Here is a 13,762-nt window from a genome sequence, read left to right as displayed (position 1 = left end):
GCAGCGCTTCGTCCGATTCAGGCTTCCCGTTCCCGTAGGAATTGACGCGTCCGCCAGGGTGGATGGATAATCTTGGAGCCAGCCATACGAGGCGAGAAATTACTCTTCAAACGCGCTATGATTTCGGCGTTAATCTTGGTTCCCGATTCAGCGTGGGGTCTAGGGTCAATCAAATGCGGGGCCTCCTTCCTAGTCCAGTAGTCCTTCCATTCCCATGGCGCCCACTATGATTTCCTGCCAAATCCCTCGCGCCGTTGCCTCCTCATAGAGCAGCGGCACCCCCCGGGCCGTCTCCTCTCTCTCTCCACTCGCATCGCTTCCTTCTCCCTCCCCTGCTCCTCCTGCCGCCGCCGCATCCAGTTGCCGCCCCGTGGCTCCTCCACTGAGGCGCAGAGGCGCCAATGGGTTTGGTTCGGTCCATTGCCTCCACGTAGGCGCATGGTTCGCTCACTGCAGATACCCTGCCTAACCCCGCAATTCGTCACCGGTTGCTGATCAGTCAAGCTCCTGATTTGGAGCTTTTTGGGGGATTTTCTTGGGGCCCAGGGGGCGTGTTTCATTTGCTGCCCGGTTTGGCCGTGCATTAATAGCCGCTTCCTTGTGATAGTCCTCTCCCTCCCTCCCCTCTCCCCTCTCTCGTGTCCTCGCGTCTGTTCTGGGGTGTGGCAGTCTGGTTGCCGCAACAAGAGGTCTTGGAAAGGTTCTGATGGGTTGCTTCGGGTGCTTCGCACCGGAGGCGGAGGAGGGAGACGAGGACCACAAGCCCTCCAAGCCCGATGATTCATCAGGTCCGTTCTCGATTCCCGCGCGCAGTGTGTTCGGCTGGGTTTTATGGCCTGGATTGCTGCCTGACTTCTGCTGGGAAACAGGGGCTGATGCGAGGAGGAAGGTGGCCCCGGATGTGGCCAACGGCTACGCGCACAGCTTCACCTTCAAGGATCTGCTTGTGGCGACCGGCTACTTCAACGAGGCCAATTTCATTGGAGAAGGTGGATTTGGGAAGGTGTATAAGGGCAAGATCAATGGCCAGGTGAGCTAAAAAGAACTCTGTTTTCTTAAAGTTTTTGTGGCTAAAGATTTTGTTTTTCCTAATGTATTTTCTTCTTGTGATGTTGTAGATGGTTGCAGTGAAGCAGCTCGCTCAAGATGGTGTGCAGGGGAGGAACGAATTCTTGGTGGAGGTGCTTATGCTGACTGTGCTCAACCATCCCAATCTAGTCAGCTTGGTTGGGTTCTGCGCGCAGGGGGACGAGAGGCTTCTCGTATACGAGTACATGCCGTTCGGCAGCCTGGAGAACCATTTGTTTGGTAATTTGCTCTCAACCTCTCATCAAACTTTCTGTGCTTCTCTTGTTTGGTATATTCAGGGGTCTGTCTTTTTTTTTAATAGGATCAGGGGTCTGTCTGTTTTTGCAGACTACAGGCATCAATTTAAATGTTTGGCTACTTTTTTTTTCCCTTTGACTTTTCTGATACATCTCTGCATTTGATTCCTTGTATGCTTTAGATTACAAGCCGCTCTAAAATTTTATGGTCCAGTATTCCTTCATTTGGGTAATGTACTTTGTTAAGCAGTAAAGAAGTTTTAAAGGCAAAAGATAACAGGGAAAACTAATTGAAGATTGCAGTACCCCAATGCAAAATTGGATAAAATAGAAGATAAAAGCAACACCCATTTATGTCTTAAATTTCGGTTCAAGAAATGAACGATATTTTTCTCTGTTCCTTCAAATCTTTCTCAGATGTTCTAACTTTTCTGCTGCTAGGAATTTTATTACTCTTGCCTGTATATATGCTCTCTGCTTCTTCAGTTCCGATTCACTCACTCTGAACAGACTTGATTTTTTTAACTGAAATGCTAATCAAAATGCAATGTATTGCAGCACCCTTCATCCCCAAATCGATCAAAATCCCACCCAACCTCCATGCTTAACAGCCCGCAAACACTCTCATCCGCACACCTCACTACATGCACTAAGTGCAGATGCCACTCTGTTCCTATATGAACTATTCACCACACCAAAGCTCGGGCAACAATGGCTAATCCAGGTGATCCTGTTATTACATGATGAATAAATCACTATGAAAATGATAATCAGCAGTAGGCAGGAATCTTATGATCTTGAAGTATGAACTTTTATGTTACTAGTATTTGCTAATGTAAGCGAGGCACCGATTGTGCCGGTATGCACAAAATAACCTACTAGTACAAAATTGTGGCAGCAATGTTCTTGCTCTGTCACCGTAAAACAATGAGTAATGAAGTTTCACCACCATGACTTTTATTTCTATTGCCTTCATTTGAATCCAGGACATCTTTTTGACTCCTTGAAAAGCTAAGGTTTCCATTTGTACTATAACCATGAAGAAAAATAGGGGCACCTTTTTAATCTGTTAACCACTACTGTACACCTATATGTTACTTTTTGTAGGAAGGCTCCTATTTTCCTTCACATTCATATATTTTAGCAATTGAACTGCAATTATATGCTTCTTTTTATCTTTCAACAATCTAAATGTACGCCTCCTTTTATCATGCCTTTGTGGTTTGCACCTCCTTTTTCTTAGAAACAACAATTATGTAGCTGCTAGCTTCAAAACTATGGATACAAATGCTTCTTGTTGTTTGTCTATGTTGCAAGCTGTCAAAACTGTGATATTTTCTCTTGTAGTGATGAGTGAGTCAAGAAAATGTTCCTTGCTGTAGTTTGCCTATGTATCGCCACAAAGTCGTAGTTCTACCCTTCTAGGCTCAAGCAACTGGCTTCATTTAATTATTTTACTAAATGAAGAACTAGACAAACATTGTAAGTTCGGCAATGTTATTTAGTAACTGTATAGTTAAACCATTGAACTACCCATTTTGTTAAAAAAGGGTGCAAGTGATCAATACTGTACCGATTCCATCATGCAACCAACACAAAATGTTTGTAATAATTGTTTGTTTTAGAAATTGAGACCTGGAAAACCTCCTTATTCCAACAGAGAATCCAAAATTATTTCAGCCACATAATACCTAAGGCTAGCCAAATTGTCCCCACAAACAATTATTGAAGTCCTGAGGTTCTCATGGCTTGTCTCATGCCTGGACATGGCATGTTCTTCTTGATAATAGCTGCTAGACATGGGTATCATGTGAGCACTTGAGTCTTTATGTTCTTTTTCTTGGTATATGAGTATTTTGGATCTTTCTGTGGACCATTGTTTGTGGTGCTGTGCTTATGGATTGTGGGTGCTGTTGCTTATTATAAAGTTTGAAGTAGCAGATAAGCCATTTTAACAAAATATTTCAGTTGCTGCCATCGCAATTTTACATTCAACATATTACTTTCTTTTTTCATTCGACTGACAAAGGTTTCCTTTCACCTTTGATTAGATGTGCCTCTTGACAAGAAACCACTTGATTGGAATACACGTGTGAGAATAGCTGTTGGAGTAGCAGAAGGGCTTTCTTACTTGCACAATCTAGCTGATCCACCTGTCATTTACCGTGATATGAAAGCTGCTAATATTCTGCTGGGTGAGGATTTCAGTCCGAAGCTTTCTGACTTTGGACTTGCAAAAGTTGGACCAGTTGGTGACAGAACTCATGTCTCCACAAGAGTTATGGGTACCTATGGCTACTGTGCTCCTGACTATGTTGTGACTGGTAAACTTACCATGAAATCGGACATCTACAGTTTTGGTGTTCTTCTGTTGGAACTGATAACCGGCAGGAGGATTTATGATGCGTCAAGGCCTAAACCAGAGCAAAATTTGCTAGCATGGGTAAGCAGCTTTAGCTTCTAATGTCTTTTAGATGTACCTTGTAATGTTTAAGATCATAGGAGATAAAAAAAAGTTTCATTCATACAGTGCCTTATCATTTTCTCTGAATTTTGCAGTCAAGGCCATTTCTGCATGACAAGAGGAAGTTCTACCGGCTTGCTGATCCGAATCTGCTGGGCTGCTACCCGTCATCGGCTCTGAACCAGTTAGTTGTGATCAGCATAATGTGCCTCCAGGACCAGGCCCATGTCCGCCCAATCATCGCTGATGTTGTGATAGGCCTGAATCATGTTGCAAGCCAGCCATATGCACCTGAGCGTCCACCAGTAGCTATAAGCTCCCCTGCGAACAGCGGGTCACCACAGTTCATCCGCACGCCATCCAGAAGGAGAGGCTCTAGGAGGACTGCACAGTATGCGTAGCCAAGATTGCCTGCTTGTCTAGAAGAAGAGCAAGATATCTCAATCAGATGAGACCGTTAAACCTGCTGACACTGAAGCCGTCAAATTTCCATTCAGTCTTGTGCCTTTTTGATTGAGGAAGCGGTCTTGAGTGACCTGCTTGACAGAGAGTTATCTTCTATGAGGCAGATGGTAGGAGTTCGAGCTGACCATGACTATTGCTCTTTTCCTGCGCTTTATTGTTTTCAGTTAAAGTTCCGTAGCCAGTGTACATAGAATCAGTGCCTTCTGTGGGGGTAAACTAGTGCACAAGTCCAGGCAGAAAAGGGCAAGTGTGTGTGACCCCCTATCGGGATGTTCATCAAGTTATCAGTCATGTACAAAGTTATCATGGTTGGTGCATGTTGGCCCGTAGGCACAGTAAGTAATTCACAATGGTTGGTTTAGTTGAAAAGGCAGAAGATATATCAAATTTTTGATATTTTTTAGCTGGTTTCTCGGAAATTCGTAGAGTGAAAGGGCCATGTCAAATGCGGGGCATCTGATATCCTTTGGCTCAATGCTTTGCTCCTCAGTAGAGTCAATGCATAACACTATAACAGTCTCGTATCGGGGAACGTTTCAGATTTGTGGCTGTGGCTTCCGGCCGTGGCAATCGTCCAAGGTGTTGACGTGGCCAAGGGCAAACTGATGATTTGGTCGGCCGAGCGGCCACGTCATGCTTTTGACATGCTCGCGGCGACCCAGAAGCACAGTGGCGTCCTGTTGGTGTTGACGTCGTCTTGCTCTTCTCCAAACGGTTTGCACTTTGTTCAGTTGGGGATATCTTTCTTTTTTTTACCAAGTGATGAAAAGCGGATAAATGGATGCGCAAAGGAAATGGACAGTGATTGTCACTTTTAACTTTTGAACAAATCGTCAAGACCAGGAGGATTGTCAGTCACCTTGTAGTGCGAAAACAAGACCTGCCGATCTCTCGGCGTGTTCAGCCGGATTTGTGCGACTGGCTGTCGCAAGGACACCACCCGACGGCCTCTTCAACGCCCAAGTCTGCTAGCCTGAATCCGCGATCGGACCGGCGAGACTGTGCCGGTTCCAGAGCTGGAGGCCGGTGACCATGGCAACGGCCTGCTTCTTGGGCGGTTGGGCCGGCCGGCGGCTTCAGAGAAGCTCGCGCCAGTGCGCGCGGCGGCGTCGCTTCCGGGAAACGGAAGAGCAGCTGCGCTGAAGGTGTGGCAGCGATCGGCGTAGCAGCTTTGTCATTTTCGGTCGCCGACGTGTCCACTTCGTCAGTTTCGTCCCGTCTGCCTGGCAATAACCTGATCATCAAGTGATCAGACATGCATGACGACGACCCTCACCACCTACCTCTGCCCTTGGCGGCTTCTGCACGGAGAACTTCCGTCGCACCACATACGTTGTGTTACTCTCCTCTCATACTAAATCAGCACCAACCACCAGCTACTAGCCAGTTAGCAGTACTGTTCTCTCATAACAAATCAGCACCAGCCATCAGCCACAGCCAAACGAACACAGCGATGGACGCGTTCCATGATATATTTCCGATGTTGAAGAACAAGAGCAAAAACTCTCCCTCCGTGAGATGAAGCATTGACTAAGAGCTACGCTTAGAGCTCCCCCTATGTAGGATGAAGTGTTGATTTAGAGCTACGCTTAGAGTGAATCGTTTAAGTTGTGTGGGATGTGAGTAGTTTATGTTGGAGTTTCACTTTTGGATTTTGTCCATCTGGCTTACCGACTTGTGTCCATCTGAAATTCATTCCAATATTATTTTTTTCATTTTAATACAATAATACGCTGCACGCGTATTTAAAAAAACTACATCTGGCCGAGCTTTGCAGAGCTTGAACAAGGACACAGCAAGAAACGCTTGCCGCTGACCGAGGCCAGGGGCGAGTTCGCACTGTCCGGCCGGTGGCGTCAGTGATTAGGGTCTGTAGACCGAGCCCACGCCCGAGACGAGACGAGATAGATTGCGCCATCCTCCTTCCTTGTCGCCCCCCTCCCCTTCTTCGCGCCATCTCCTTCCTCCCGCACTATCCACGCCCCGTCTCCTTCCGCTCTTAGCCTAGCACAAGTGCATCGTCCACGCGCACCACCACTGCAGGATCACACGCGCCCGTCCGTGCGCGAGGAGGAAGGAGCAGAAGCCGGCGCTTGCTTGCTTCCTCGGCTGGTTCGCCATGGGGAATTGCTTCGGCTCCCCTGACGCCGTCGCCGCCCAGGCGGCGAAACCGCCGAGTCCTGCCAAAGGGCCGCCGCCGGCACGGCCGAAGCCGAGCGATGGCGGTCTCGGGGCGGGGCGCGTCCTCGAGGCGCCGAGGCTGAGGGAGTTCACGCTGGCGGAGCTGCGCGCGGCCACGCGGGGGTTCAAGCCGGAGATGGTGCTCGGGGAGGGCGGCTTCGGCCGGGTCTACAAGGGCTGGGTCGACGAGCGCACGCTCAACCCGGCCAAGAGCAGCGCCGGCGTCATCGTCGCCGTCAAGAAGCTCAACCCGGAGAGCGTCCAGGGCCTGCAGGAGTGGCAGGTGAGCTTGCAATCCTATCCTATCCCCCTGCCACCATCCATCGTCCATCCACCGTGATTTGCTTCGTAGCAAATTTCCATTTGGATGGAGTTTATTATGATCTATGCTGATTTATGATTGAATTATCCCCTTGTTTTGTTTGACGGAAACCATTATATTATATTTGTGGTTGAGTTTTTATTTTCCGTCGCTTTCTGTGTGGAACACTGTACAAGTCAACCGCCCTAGCTTTCAACTGCCATTAAGCTCCTCCATCTTGCACTGGTTTCTTCCCTGATCCACCGTACCAACACTACCATGGATCTTTGCTAGTATGATTGACGAACATGCTGTGGCAATCAATGTGCTAACAACGTAGTGTCAACGTGGCCCGTTGCTTTTGTTTGATTGGAGACCTGCATTGTTTAGTCCTCGTTTCCATGTTCATTCGAGCTGTCTGATGCTTGTTGCGAGTTCATTGGCGTGTCGACTCATCCAATCCAAGTGGCGCCTCTTGATCAGCATGTGCATTTCTTTGTTTCGCAAGTGCAGTCCGAGGTCAACTTCTTGGGCAGACTGTCGCACCCCAACCTGGTGAGGCTGCTGGGCTACTGCGGCGAGGACAGGGAGCTGCTCCTGGTGTACGAGTTCATGTCCAAAGGCAGCCTGGAAAACCACCTCTTCAGGAGTAAGCAACTTACCTTACCACCGCTACTCCGCTAGCGTTGATATTCTTACCTTTCAGCGACTCTGAATTTCTGACTGGCAAAATTTGCTCATCCAGTAAAGTAAGGCATTAACTGAACTTCAACAAGAACGACAAACTGCAGAGATACGAGTAATTTGGTGTGTTTCGCATTCTGACAGCGTTCCTGGTCACTAATCACCTGCCTAACCTAGCAATGGCAGTTGACATCTCGTGCATGAATTTTGTCTGAATGTGAAGAACAGTTTGTCAGGTCTTGGCTCTCTACCTCTAGGCTCTAGAAGCACATTTGACTTTTGGATAGTAGACAATCGTAGCACAGCAGCTGGTTGCGTCACATGTTGGTCTGAAGTTTGGCAGGTTTGAGCAAGTCGCTAGTAGAGTACTTGTCATTTGGCTGCTGCATTTTCTTTCGGTATCTTGGCAGCAATAGTCACCGCACGTGTCTGACTTGCTGGAGACGAACCCTTGGCGCAGGAGGCGGCACAACGGAGCCGTTGCCGTGGAGCACGAGGCTCAAGATCGCCATCGGCGCGGCGCGCGGCCTGGCCTTCCTGCACTCGTCGGAGAAGCAGGTCATCTACAGGGACTTCAAGGCCTCCAACATCCTCCTCGACACGGTAAACCTTCCACTCATCTCGGTCAGTTCTTCTTCATCGTTGCAAACTCGACCACATTTGCAATGCAAATTTCCATTTCCATCCTGCAGGATTTCACGGCGAAGCTGTCGGACTTCGGGCTGGCCAAGAACGGCCCGTCGGCGGGGAGGTCCCACGTCACGACGCGTGTCATCGGCACCTACGGCTACGCGGCGCCCGAGTACGTGGCGACGGGCCACCTGTACGTGAAGAGCGACGTTTACGGCTTCGGCGTGGTGCTGCTGGAGCTGCTCACGGGGCTGCGCGCACACGACCTCAACCGGCCGAGCCACCAGCAGAACCTGGTGGACTGGGCGCGGCCGTTCCTCGCCGGCCGGGGGAAGCTGGCCAGCCTCATGGACCAGCGCCTCGCCGGCCACTACCCGCCCAAGGCCGCGCTCCAGGCCGCCAGGCTCGCCAACAAGTGCCTCGCCGGCGACCCCAGGAGCCGCCCCTCCATGGCCGACGTCGTCGACGCGCTCGAGGGCATCGAGGCCACGCAGCAGCAGGCGCCCGCGGGGGGCAAGGGGCACCGCGACCTGCCGCCGCGGCCCGTTGCGCGCCGCTCGCCCGCGCCGTACCATGATTCTATTTCTTCCAGGCCGCGTTGATGCATCGCTGCTTGAGCTAGCCTGCTGCTAATTAAGAACACTTTGGATTGAATTCGGCTAACCGATAGTGTAAAGTTGATTCTTCTTACTACTACTTTGCAAAAGGACGCACCTGGTAACTAGTTCCTCATTAACCAGGCGACCAAGGTTCCGTGATGCTGTTGGAATCCGACAGGGAAACCGCCCGCCGAATCACAAGACCGTAAGCAACTCAGGCAGGAGTAGCACAGAGCACATACAGAATTACAGATCATGATTTCTGAAATAAATGTACATTTGCAAACTGAGCATAAATACACAACAGAATACCTCAAAACATTCTAGTATTCGAGATTTCCGGTACAGGAAGAAAATGAGCACGAAAAAAATCTACATGGATCACTGGGGTCTAGGAGACTAGACATGTCCAGCATTCTAACTTGACAAATTATTCACCATCCCTTCTGAAAGGGTGAAGCAGAGACATAAAAAAACTGCGAACTGTTTAGCGTCCATACGACATCTGATTTTAACATCGATCCGGTACCAACAAAGTTGCACTTGGAATAAGGAGACGAGCTTGATGCGTGCACTGTTGCCTCGCCAGCGCTCTTGAGCTCCAGGTGCCCTGCTCTCATGTATCCTTTGCCTCTGCAAGATGAGATACAAGCAACATTAGCTTACCTGCAATTGTGGTAAGATACGACTGCCGAAAAGCACTAGCGTCATTGCATACTCACACTGGTGAGGAGGCGCTTCAGCATTCCAGGTCGGATGCATTGTAGCATTGGCAAATTCTGTTGATTCCAAATCTTGTAACTTCCGGGCGATCTTTCAAAAGTTGAACCTCAAAGGGAACAGTACACAATTTTGGAACGGCTAAAACCCCCCAAAGGACTCAAATCTGTGCACTAACCAGCTAAACCTAATCCAAAGCTTCATTTCGGCAAATCACTACTAGTTAACCCTATGGCCTATATTTTCTGTACACTAGTTTGGTAACTGGAATAGACTAATTCTACAGTTATGAAACTGAACTAGAAGCACAGATTTCCATCTTCAGCTGCCACGAACCAGACTGTATGCAGTACCCAACCGCTGACAGGGAACATTGACAAGCACATCCTTTCCACTCCTAGCACATACCCAGGAGACAGAACTTTAGAGACCACTTGACCATTGGTTGAACACAGTTTGCTGGCCATATGACCATTGGATGATAACAGAAGTATAGGTATTTACAGATTCAGCCTGTGCATATCACGACTTAAAACTGAGGGCCATGTCAAACTCCTTCAATGAAAGATGTTGATGCTTGTTCTGCATCCTGGTTTGGTATAGTGCCAATGTCAGGACAAACCAGTTTGACCAAAGGAAGGACCAAGCACTGGCTGAACATTAACATTTACCAAGATTCTTACTGTTTGAGCACTTGATGACTTGTAGACATCAATACACTCCAGCAGGTCAGCATCACATGTTAAAAGAACCCACTCAGATTCATCATCCAAGTACTTCAGGTCCACATACATCTCCTGAGCAATACTGAACCGCTTAACAATTTCTTCTTTTAGCTTTTCAAAACCCCAACTAGGTTGAAGTCGGAATATGCATCTTTCTTCACCATACATGGCTTTTATTTTGAGAGAATCGGTTTTAGACTTTTGCATGCCTGACATGTTTTCCTCTGGCTTTTGTTCACTTAAAAGCATTTGACTCTGAGACCTAGGCAGGGCGACAGGCCTTTCTTCAGTAAACATCAGCAGTTCTGCATGGCTCGCAGCATTCAGTAGTGTGGAGCTCTGATTCTCCTCCATTAAAACTTCTTGCTTGACTGCAAGCTGAGGAGCATTGCCATTCTGTTGTGATTTTGAACCACTGGAACAACCATGGCTGGAGTTTGAGCTTTGGCTGCATGAGGGGGAGAGAGAATTAGAGCCAGAAGTATGCGAAGTGAATCTTCCCTCGCACTGCTGATCAGGAACCGAAGGTTCCAAGTGACCTTTTTGCTCAGATAATGGACAAGTGCCATCCCCCTGTAACTCTCTTTCTTACCATGTGGTTTTGGTAAAGTTTTCGTAGAGTGAGCTGAGTTGAACTGTTCCTTCAGCACTATGTACCGAATCAATCACCATTTGCAGTTTCTTCAGGGAGTGCCCAACTTTCTTAATCTTCCGTGATGGCCAACGATTAATTCCATGTTGCCTACATATTCTCTTCAATGTTGTAGGGCACACTGAAACAAGCGGTCGAAATGGTTAACCATAGTATAGGCATTGAAGTTGGCATCTATGCAAATAGAGAATGAAACATTAATACCGGTGTACCTTCCCTTGCCACTAAGCAAAAACAATGGAAGTTAGATCAATAAATAATATTTTTAAAAGTACGTTTGATTTGAGTATCCCCCAGATCACAGATTTCAAAATAATTTACATCCCAACTCTTGGCTAACAGGATTCCATGCATTGTTCAGCAGCAATAATAATGAGTGAAAGTTTTCCAGTTTTATTTGTAGCATGAAAATGAAGTTATGGGCATCGAAAGATGACATTGTTTCAAGCAGGCTATCTACAAGCTACTGCCTATCCATCCAAACAGACAAAGGTACTAAAACGAAAGGAGTGACAGAGATCTGTGGGTTAGAAATTACCTCCTAAATTCTTTGCAGCTTCTTTCAGGCTGCCAGCAAAATGCTTTCGAAGCTCTTCCAGGCTAACAGTTTTCTCCATCTTAGTGCGTGGCTTCTCTACTGTTTTGTTCATGTTGGAAGGGCTTGAACCTCTGGAACAAATTGGCTCCTTGACCTCATATTCTTCGTGCTGCTTAAACCCTGAAAAGATGCTACCTTTCGGGCCTAGTACAGGTGAAGTATGCCAGCCAGCCGTAACACTGAACCCTTCATCCTCTTGCTTGCTGAATCCAAATGGCAGGTCACCAAACATTTCTTTTGCTCCCTTACTTTGAGCATCCACAAGGCTTGCAATCCATGAAGATACCTCTTCAGAAGTTTCCAGCGATGTTGTCCTCGCAGGAACTTCAATGTTCCTACAAACGTCATCCAAGTTTTCATGAATAGGCTTGTCGTAAAATTCTGCTGGAGTTAGTGTACTTGTTTCAAATGATCCTTCATCCACCAGTTCTTTCAAGCTGGCCACTCGTAATGTATAGCAGGTCTGCTGTATTGTAATGGACAAAGAATTAAGCATGGCCCGTTGCTCTTCGCTCTCTATACAGTCCACAGGCAGGAAGAATTCCAAGACATAGTCAAGGCTTCCAGTCCTAATACTTCGCAACCGGATGGCAACTGCAGCCCTCAAGCTGAAAAGTTTTGCATGATGTGAGAGAGGGTATTGGACCTTGCTGTAGGCAGTAATGTCCGGGGAGAAACATGGCTCGTTTGTCCCAAATGCCCTACCAACAACACCCTCACCCCTGAACAGATGATGATCGGAGCAAGCTTGGTGAAAGCCCTTTACAGCTAGGTCACGAACGTAACATGCCTCATCCACAGTGGACACGCAGTACTTGAGTTTTTCATTGGAGTGGCGGCTTCCCCTCTTTGCTTGGCAGATGCATGGTATCCATGTCTGTCCTAGTGGCAGCTTGTGTCTCTCGCAAACAGTTCTGAGAACGTCAATGATCTCCGGTACAACTGCTCGGTAAGAAGAATCGGTCACCTAACAAGAAATAAGCAACCTATGTTACGATAACAACATGTCAGCTATGCGTGCAACATTGTGATCTTTCTATATTTAAGCTCACATTTGCATGGGGATCACTTGAAACATCGGTGCTTCTGAGATCAACCTCCTGCAAGTTTGCACAAATACAGACTTTCTGAGACAAGAACATCACCAAACAAAGGGAAGTGAAAAGACGGATTACTTCGGGGATTGGTGTGCCCGGTAGTAGCACGTCTTTTCCTAAGGGCATTTCCTCAAACAGGTTAAGAGCGTAACAATATAGCCTGCAGAGAGGTGGGGGGTGGGTTGGAGGATCGAAATGAAGAAGAGGATCAGCAATGGGCAACCTACCTTGAGAGCACTGCATATGTTCTCGACCTCGGCGTTGTAGTTGATCTTCTGCGTGGTCATGACGAGCTCGATGACGCCGAGGCATGCCCGGGTGCGGGGCTCGAAGATGGGGAGCGCGACGCTGCCGCGGATGTCCAAGGACTGCGCGTGGCGGACGCGCGGGTACTCCTCGGTGGAGAAGTAGCGGACGTCGGGCGTCCACTCGGGGACGCGGCCGACGAAGACGCGGCCGGGCAGACCCAGCTCGGCGCGCGCGCTCTCGTCGGCGGAGAACTGGTACTTCATCGACACCGAGCGGTAATTGGCGAGGCGCTGGTTCCGGCTGTCCAGCCAGAAGGGCTGCCCGCACGTGGTGAGCACCTGGCGGTCGCCGATGAGCGTGGGGACCCAGACCTGCGCGAGCAGCTCCCCGGGCTGCGTCTGCGACAGCGACGCGATGCGCTCCAGCGCGCGCCGCAGCCGCTCCCTCACCGTGGCCTCCACCTCCTGCCCGGGCTGGAACAGCCAGGCGGGGCGCGGCGGGGCGGCCACGTCCGCCTCGGGCCAGTCGGCCCTCTCCGGGTCGTCCCTGTCGTCCTCGCCCGCCGGCGCGGGGGGAGTCGCCGTGGTGGTGGTGCTGCAGATGTCGAACAGCGGCGAGAAGCAGGCCCCCGGGGGCGCGTCGGCCCCGGGCTGCGAGAAGTCGGAGAAATCGAACCCCGGCGCCGCCATGAACAGCTCCTCCATGAGATCCAGGTCGCCGACCGCGACGTCCTCCAATTCCATGACGGCGTAGCCCGGCAACGCGTCCCCGTCTTTCCGGGACGCCGGCTGCTCCATGCCGTCCGGACAAACAGAAGCAGCTCACTGACGGACTGGACTTGAGAATCTTGGCATGCCAATCGGGGAAAGCAGCACGAGAACCGCCGCCGCCGCAGCGCCTGAGCCAAGCAACCAACGCGAGCCACGAACCGAGGAGGCTGGATTAACTGGGCACCAAAAAGAAGAAAACAATAATTTTGTCCGTCAAATACTCCAAGGAATCGACGGCGATCTTTTCGGGGCGCATGGCTGCCACAACGGACGCCACTAGTCCACACAACACAAGGCGAGCG

At 49.3% G+C, this 13,762-nt stretch overlaps 3 protein-coding genes across 3 annotated transcripts; 2 read left to right on the top strand and 1 right to left on the bottom strand.

Annotated features, from left to right (window-relative positions):
- Positions 1-267: 267 nt before the first annotated feature.
- On the top strand, positions 268-4,657 carry LOC120691130 (probable serine/threonine-protein kinase PBL21). The gene is made up of 5 exons (XM_039974108.1): positions 268-788; positions 870-1,030; positions 1,119-1,308; positions 3,377-3,768; positions 3,885-4,657. Exons 1-5 carry the CDS (start codon positions 707-709, stop codon positions 4,188-4,190), a joined length of 1,131 nt encoding a protein of 376 aa, XP_039830042.1. The 5' UTR covers positions 268-706; the 3' UTR covers positions 4,191-4,657.
- Positions 4,658-6,159: 1,502 nt separating this feature from the next.
- On the top strand, positions 6,160-8,786 carry LOC120691129 (probable serine/threonine-protein kinase PIX13). Its single transcript, XM_039974107.1, has 4 exons — positions 6,160-6,718; positions 7,250-7,385; positions 7,881-8,023; positions 8,113-8,786. The coding sequence occupies exons 1-4, from the start codon at positions 6,374-6,376 to the stop codon at positions 8,650-8,652; spliced, it is 1,164 nt and encodes a 387-aa protein (XP_039830041.1). The 5' UTR covers positions 6,160-6,373; the 3' UTR covers positions 8,653-8,786.
- Positions 8,787-8,888: 102 nt separating this feature from the next.
- LOC120691128 (protein NLP1-like) lies at positions 8,889-13,762 on the bottom strand. The gene is made up of 6 exons (XM_039974106.1): positions 12,669-13,762; positions 12,397-12,444; positions 11,285-12,311; positions 10,687-10,867; positions 9,372-10,542; positions 8,889-9,282 (listed from the first exon to the last, which is right to left on the bottom strand). The coding sequence occupies exons 1-5, from the start codon at positions 13,485-13,487 to the stop codon at positions 9,981-9,983; spliced, it is 2,637 nt and encodes an 878-aa protein (XP_039830040.1). The 5' UTR covers positions 13,488-13,762; the 3' UTR covers positions 8,889-9,282; positions 9,372-9,980.

This window comes from Panicum virgatum, chromosome 9N, assembly GCF_016808335.1.
Source record: "Panicum virgatum strain AP13 chromosome 9N, P.virgatum_v5, whole genome shotgun sequence".
Lineage (NCBI taxonomy): Eukaryota > Viridiplantae > Streptophyta > Magnoliopsida > Poales > Poaceae > Panicum > Panicum virgatum.
Note: the sequence above shows the minus strand (reverse complement) of the source record. Positions and strands in the feature narration are given on the sequence as shown.

What these genes read in the sequence shown, in the direction of transcription:
- LOC120691128 (XM_039974106.1), bottom strand. Translation starts at nt 13,487, where the DNA reads ATGGAGCAGCCGGCGTCCCGGAAAGACGGGGACGCGTTGCCGGGCTAC. An exon ending in ACATATGCAGTGCTCTCAAG is followed by an intron (nt 12,445 to 12,668) that starts GTAGGTTGCCCA and finishes GCAAACTTGCAG; the next exon opens with GAGGTTGATCTCAGAAGCAC. An exon ending in AACTTTACCAAAACCACATG is followed by an intron (nt 10,543 to 10,686) that starts GTAAGAAAGAGA and finishes CCCCTCATGCAG; the next exon opens with CCAAAGCTCAAACTCCAGCC.
- LOC120691129 (XM_039974107.1), top strand. Translation starts at nt 6,374, where the DNA reads ATGGGGAATTGCTTCGGCTCCCCTGACGCCGTCGCCGCCCAGGCGGCG. An exon ending in AGGGCCTGCAGGAGTGGCAG is followed by an intron (nt 6,719 to 7,249) that starts GTGAGCTTGCAA and finishes TCGCAAGTGCAG; the next exon opens with TCCGAGGTCAACTTCTTGGG. An exon ending in GGAAAACCACCTCTTCAGGA is followed by an intron (nt 7,386 to 7,880) that starts GTAAGCAACTTA and finishes CCCTTGGCGCAG; the next exon opens with GAGGCGGCACAACGGAGCCG.
- LOC120691130 (XM_039974108.1), top strand. Translation starts at nt 707, where the DNA reads ATGGGTTGCTTCGGGTGCTTCGCACCGGAGGCGGAGGAGGGAGACGAG. An exon ending in CAAGCCCGATGATTCATCAG is followed by an intron (nt 789 to 869) that starts GTCCGTTCTCGA and finishes GCTGGGAAACAG; the next exon opens with GGGCTGATGCGAGGAGGAAG. An exon ending in AGCAAAATTTGCTAGCATGG is followed by an intron (nt 3,769 to 3,884) that starts GTAAGCAGCTTT and finishes TGAATTTTGCAG; the next exon opens with TCAAGGCCATTTCTGCATGA.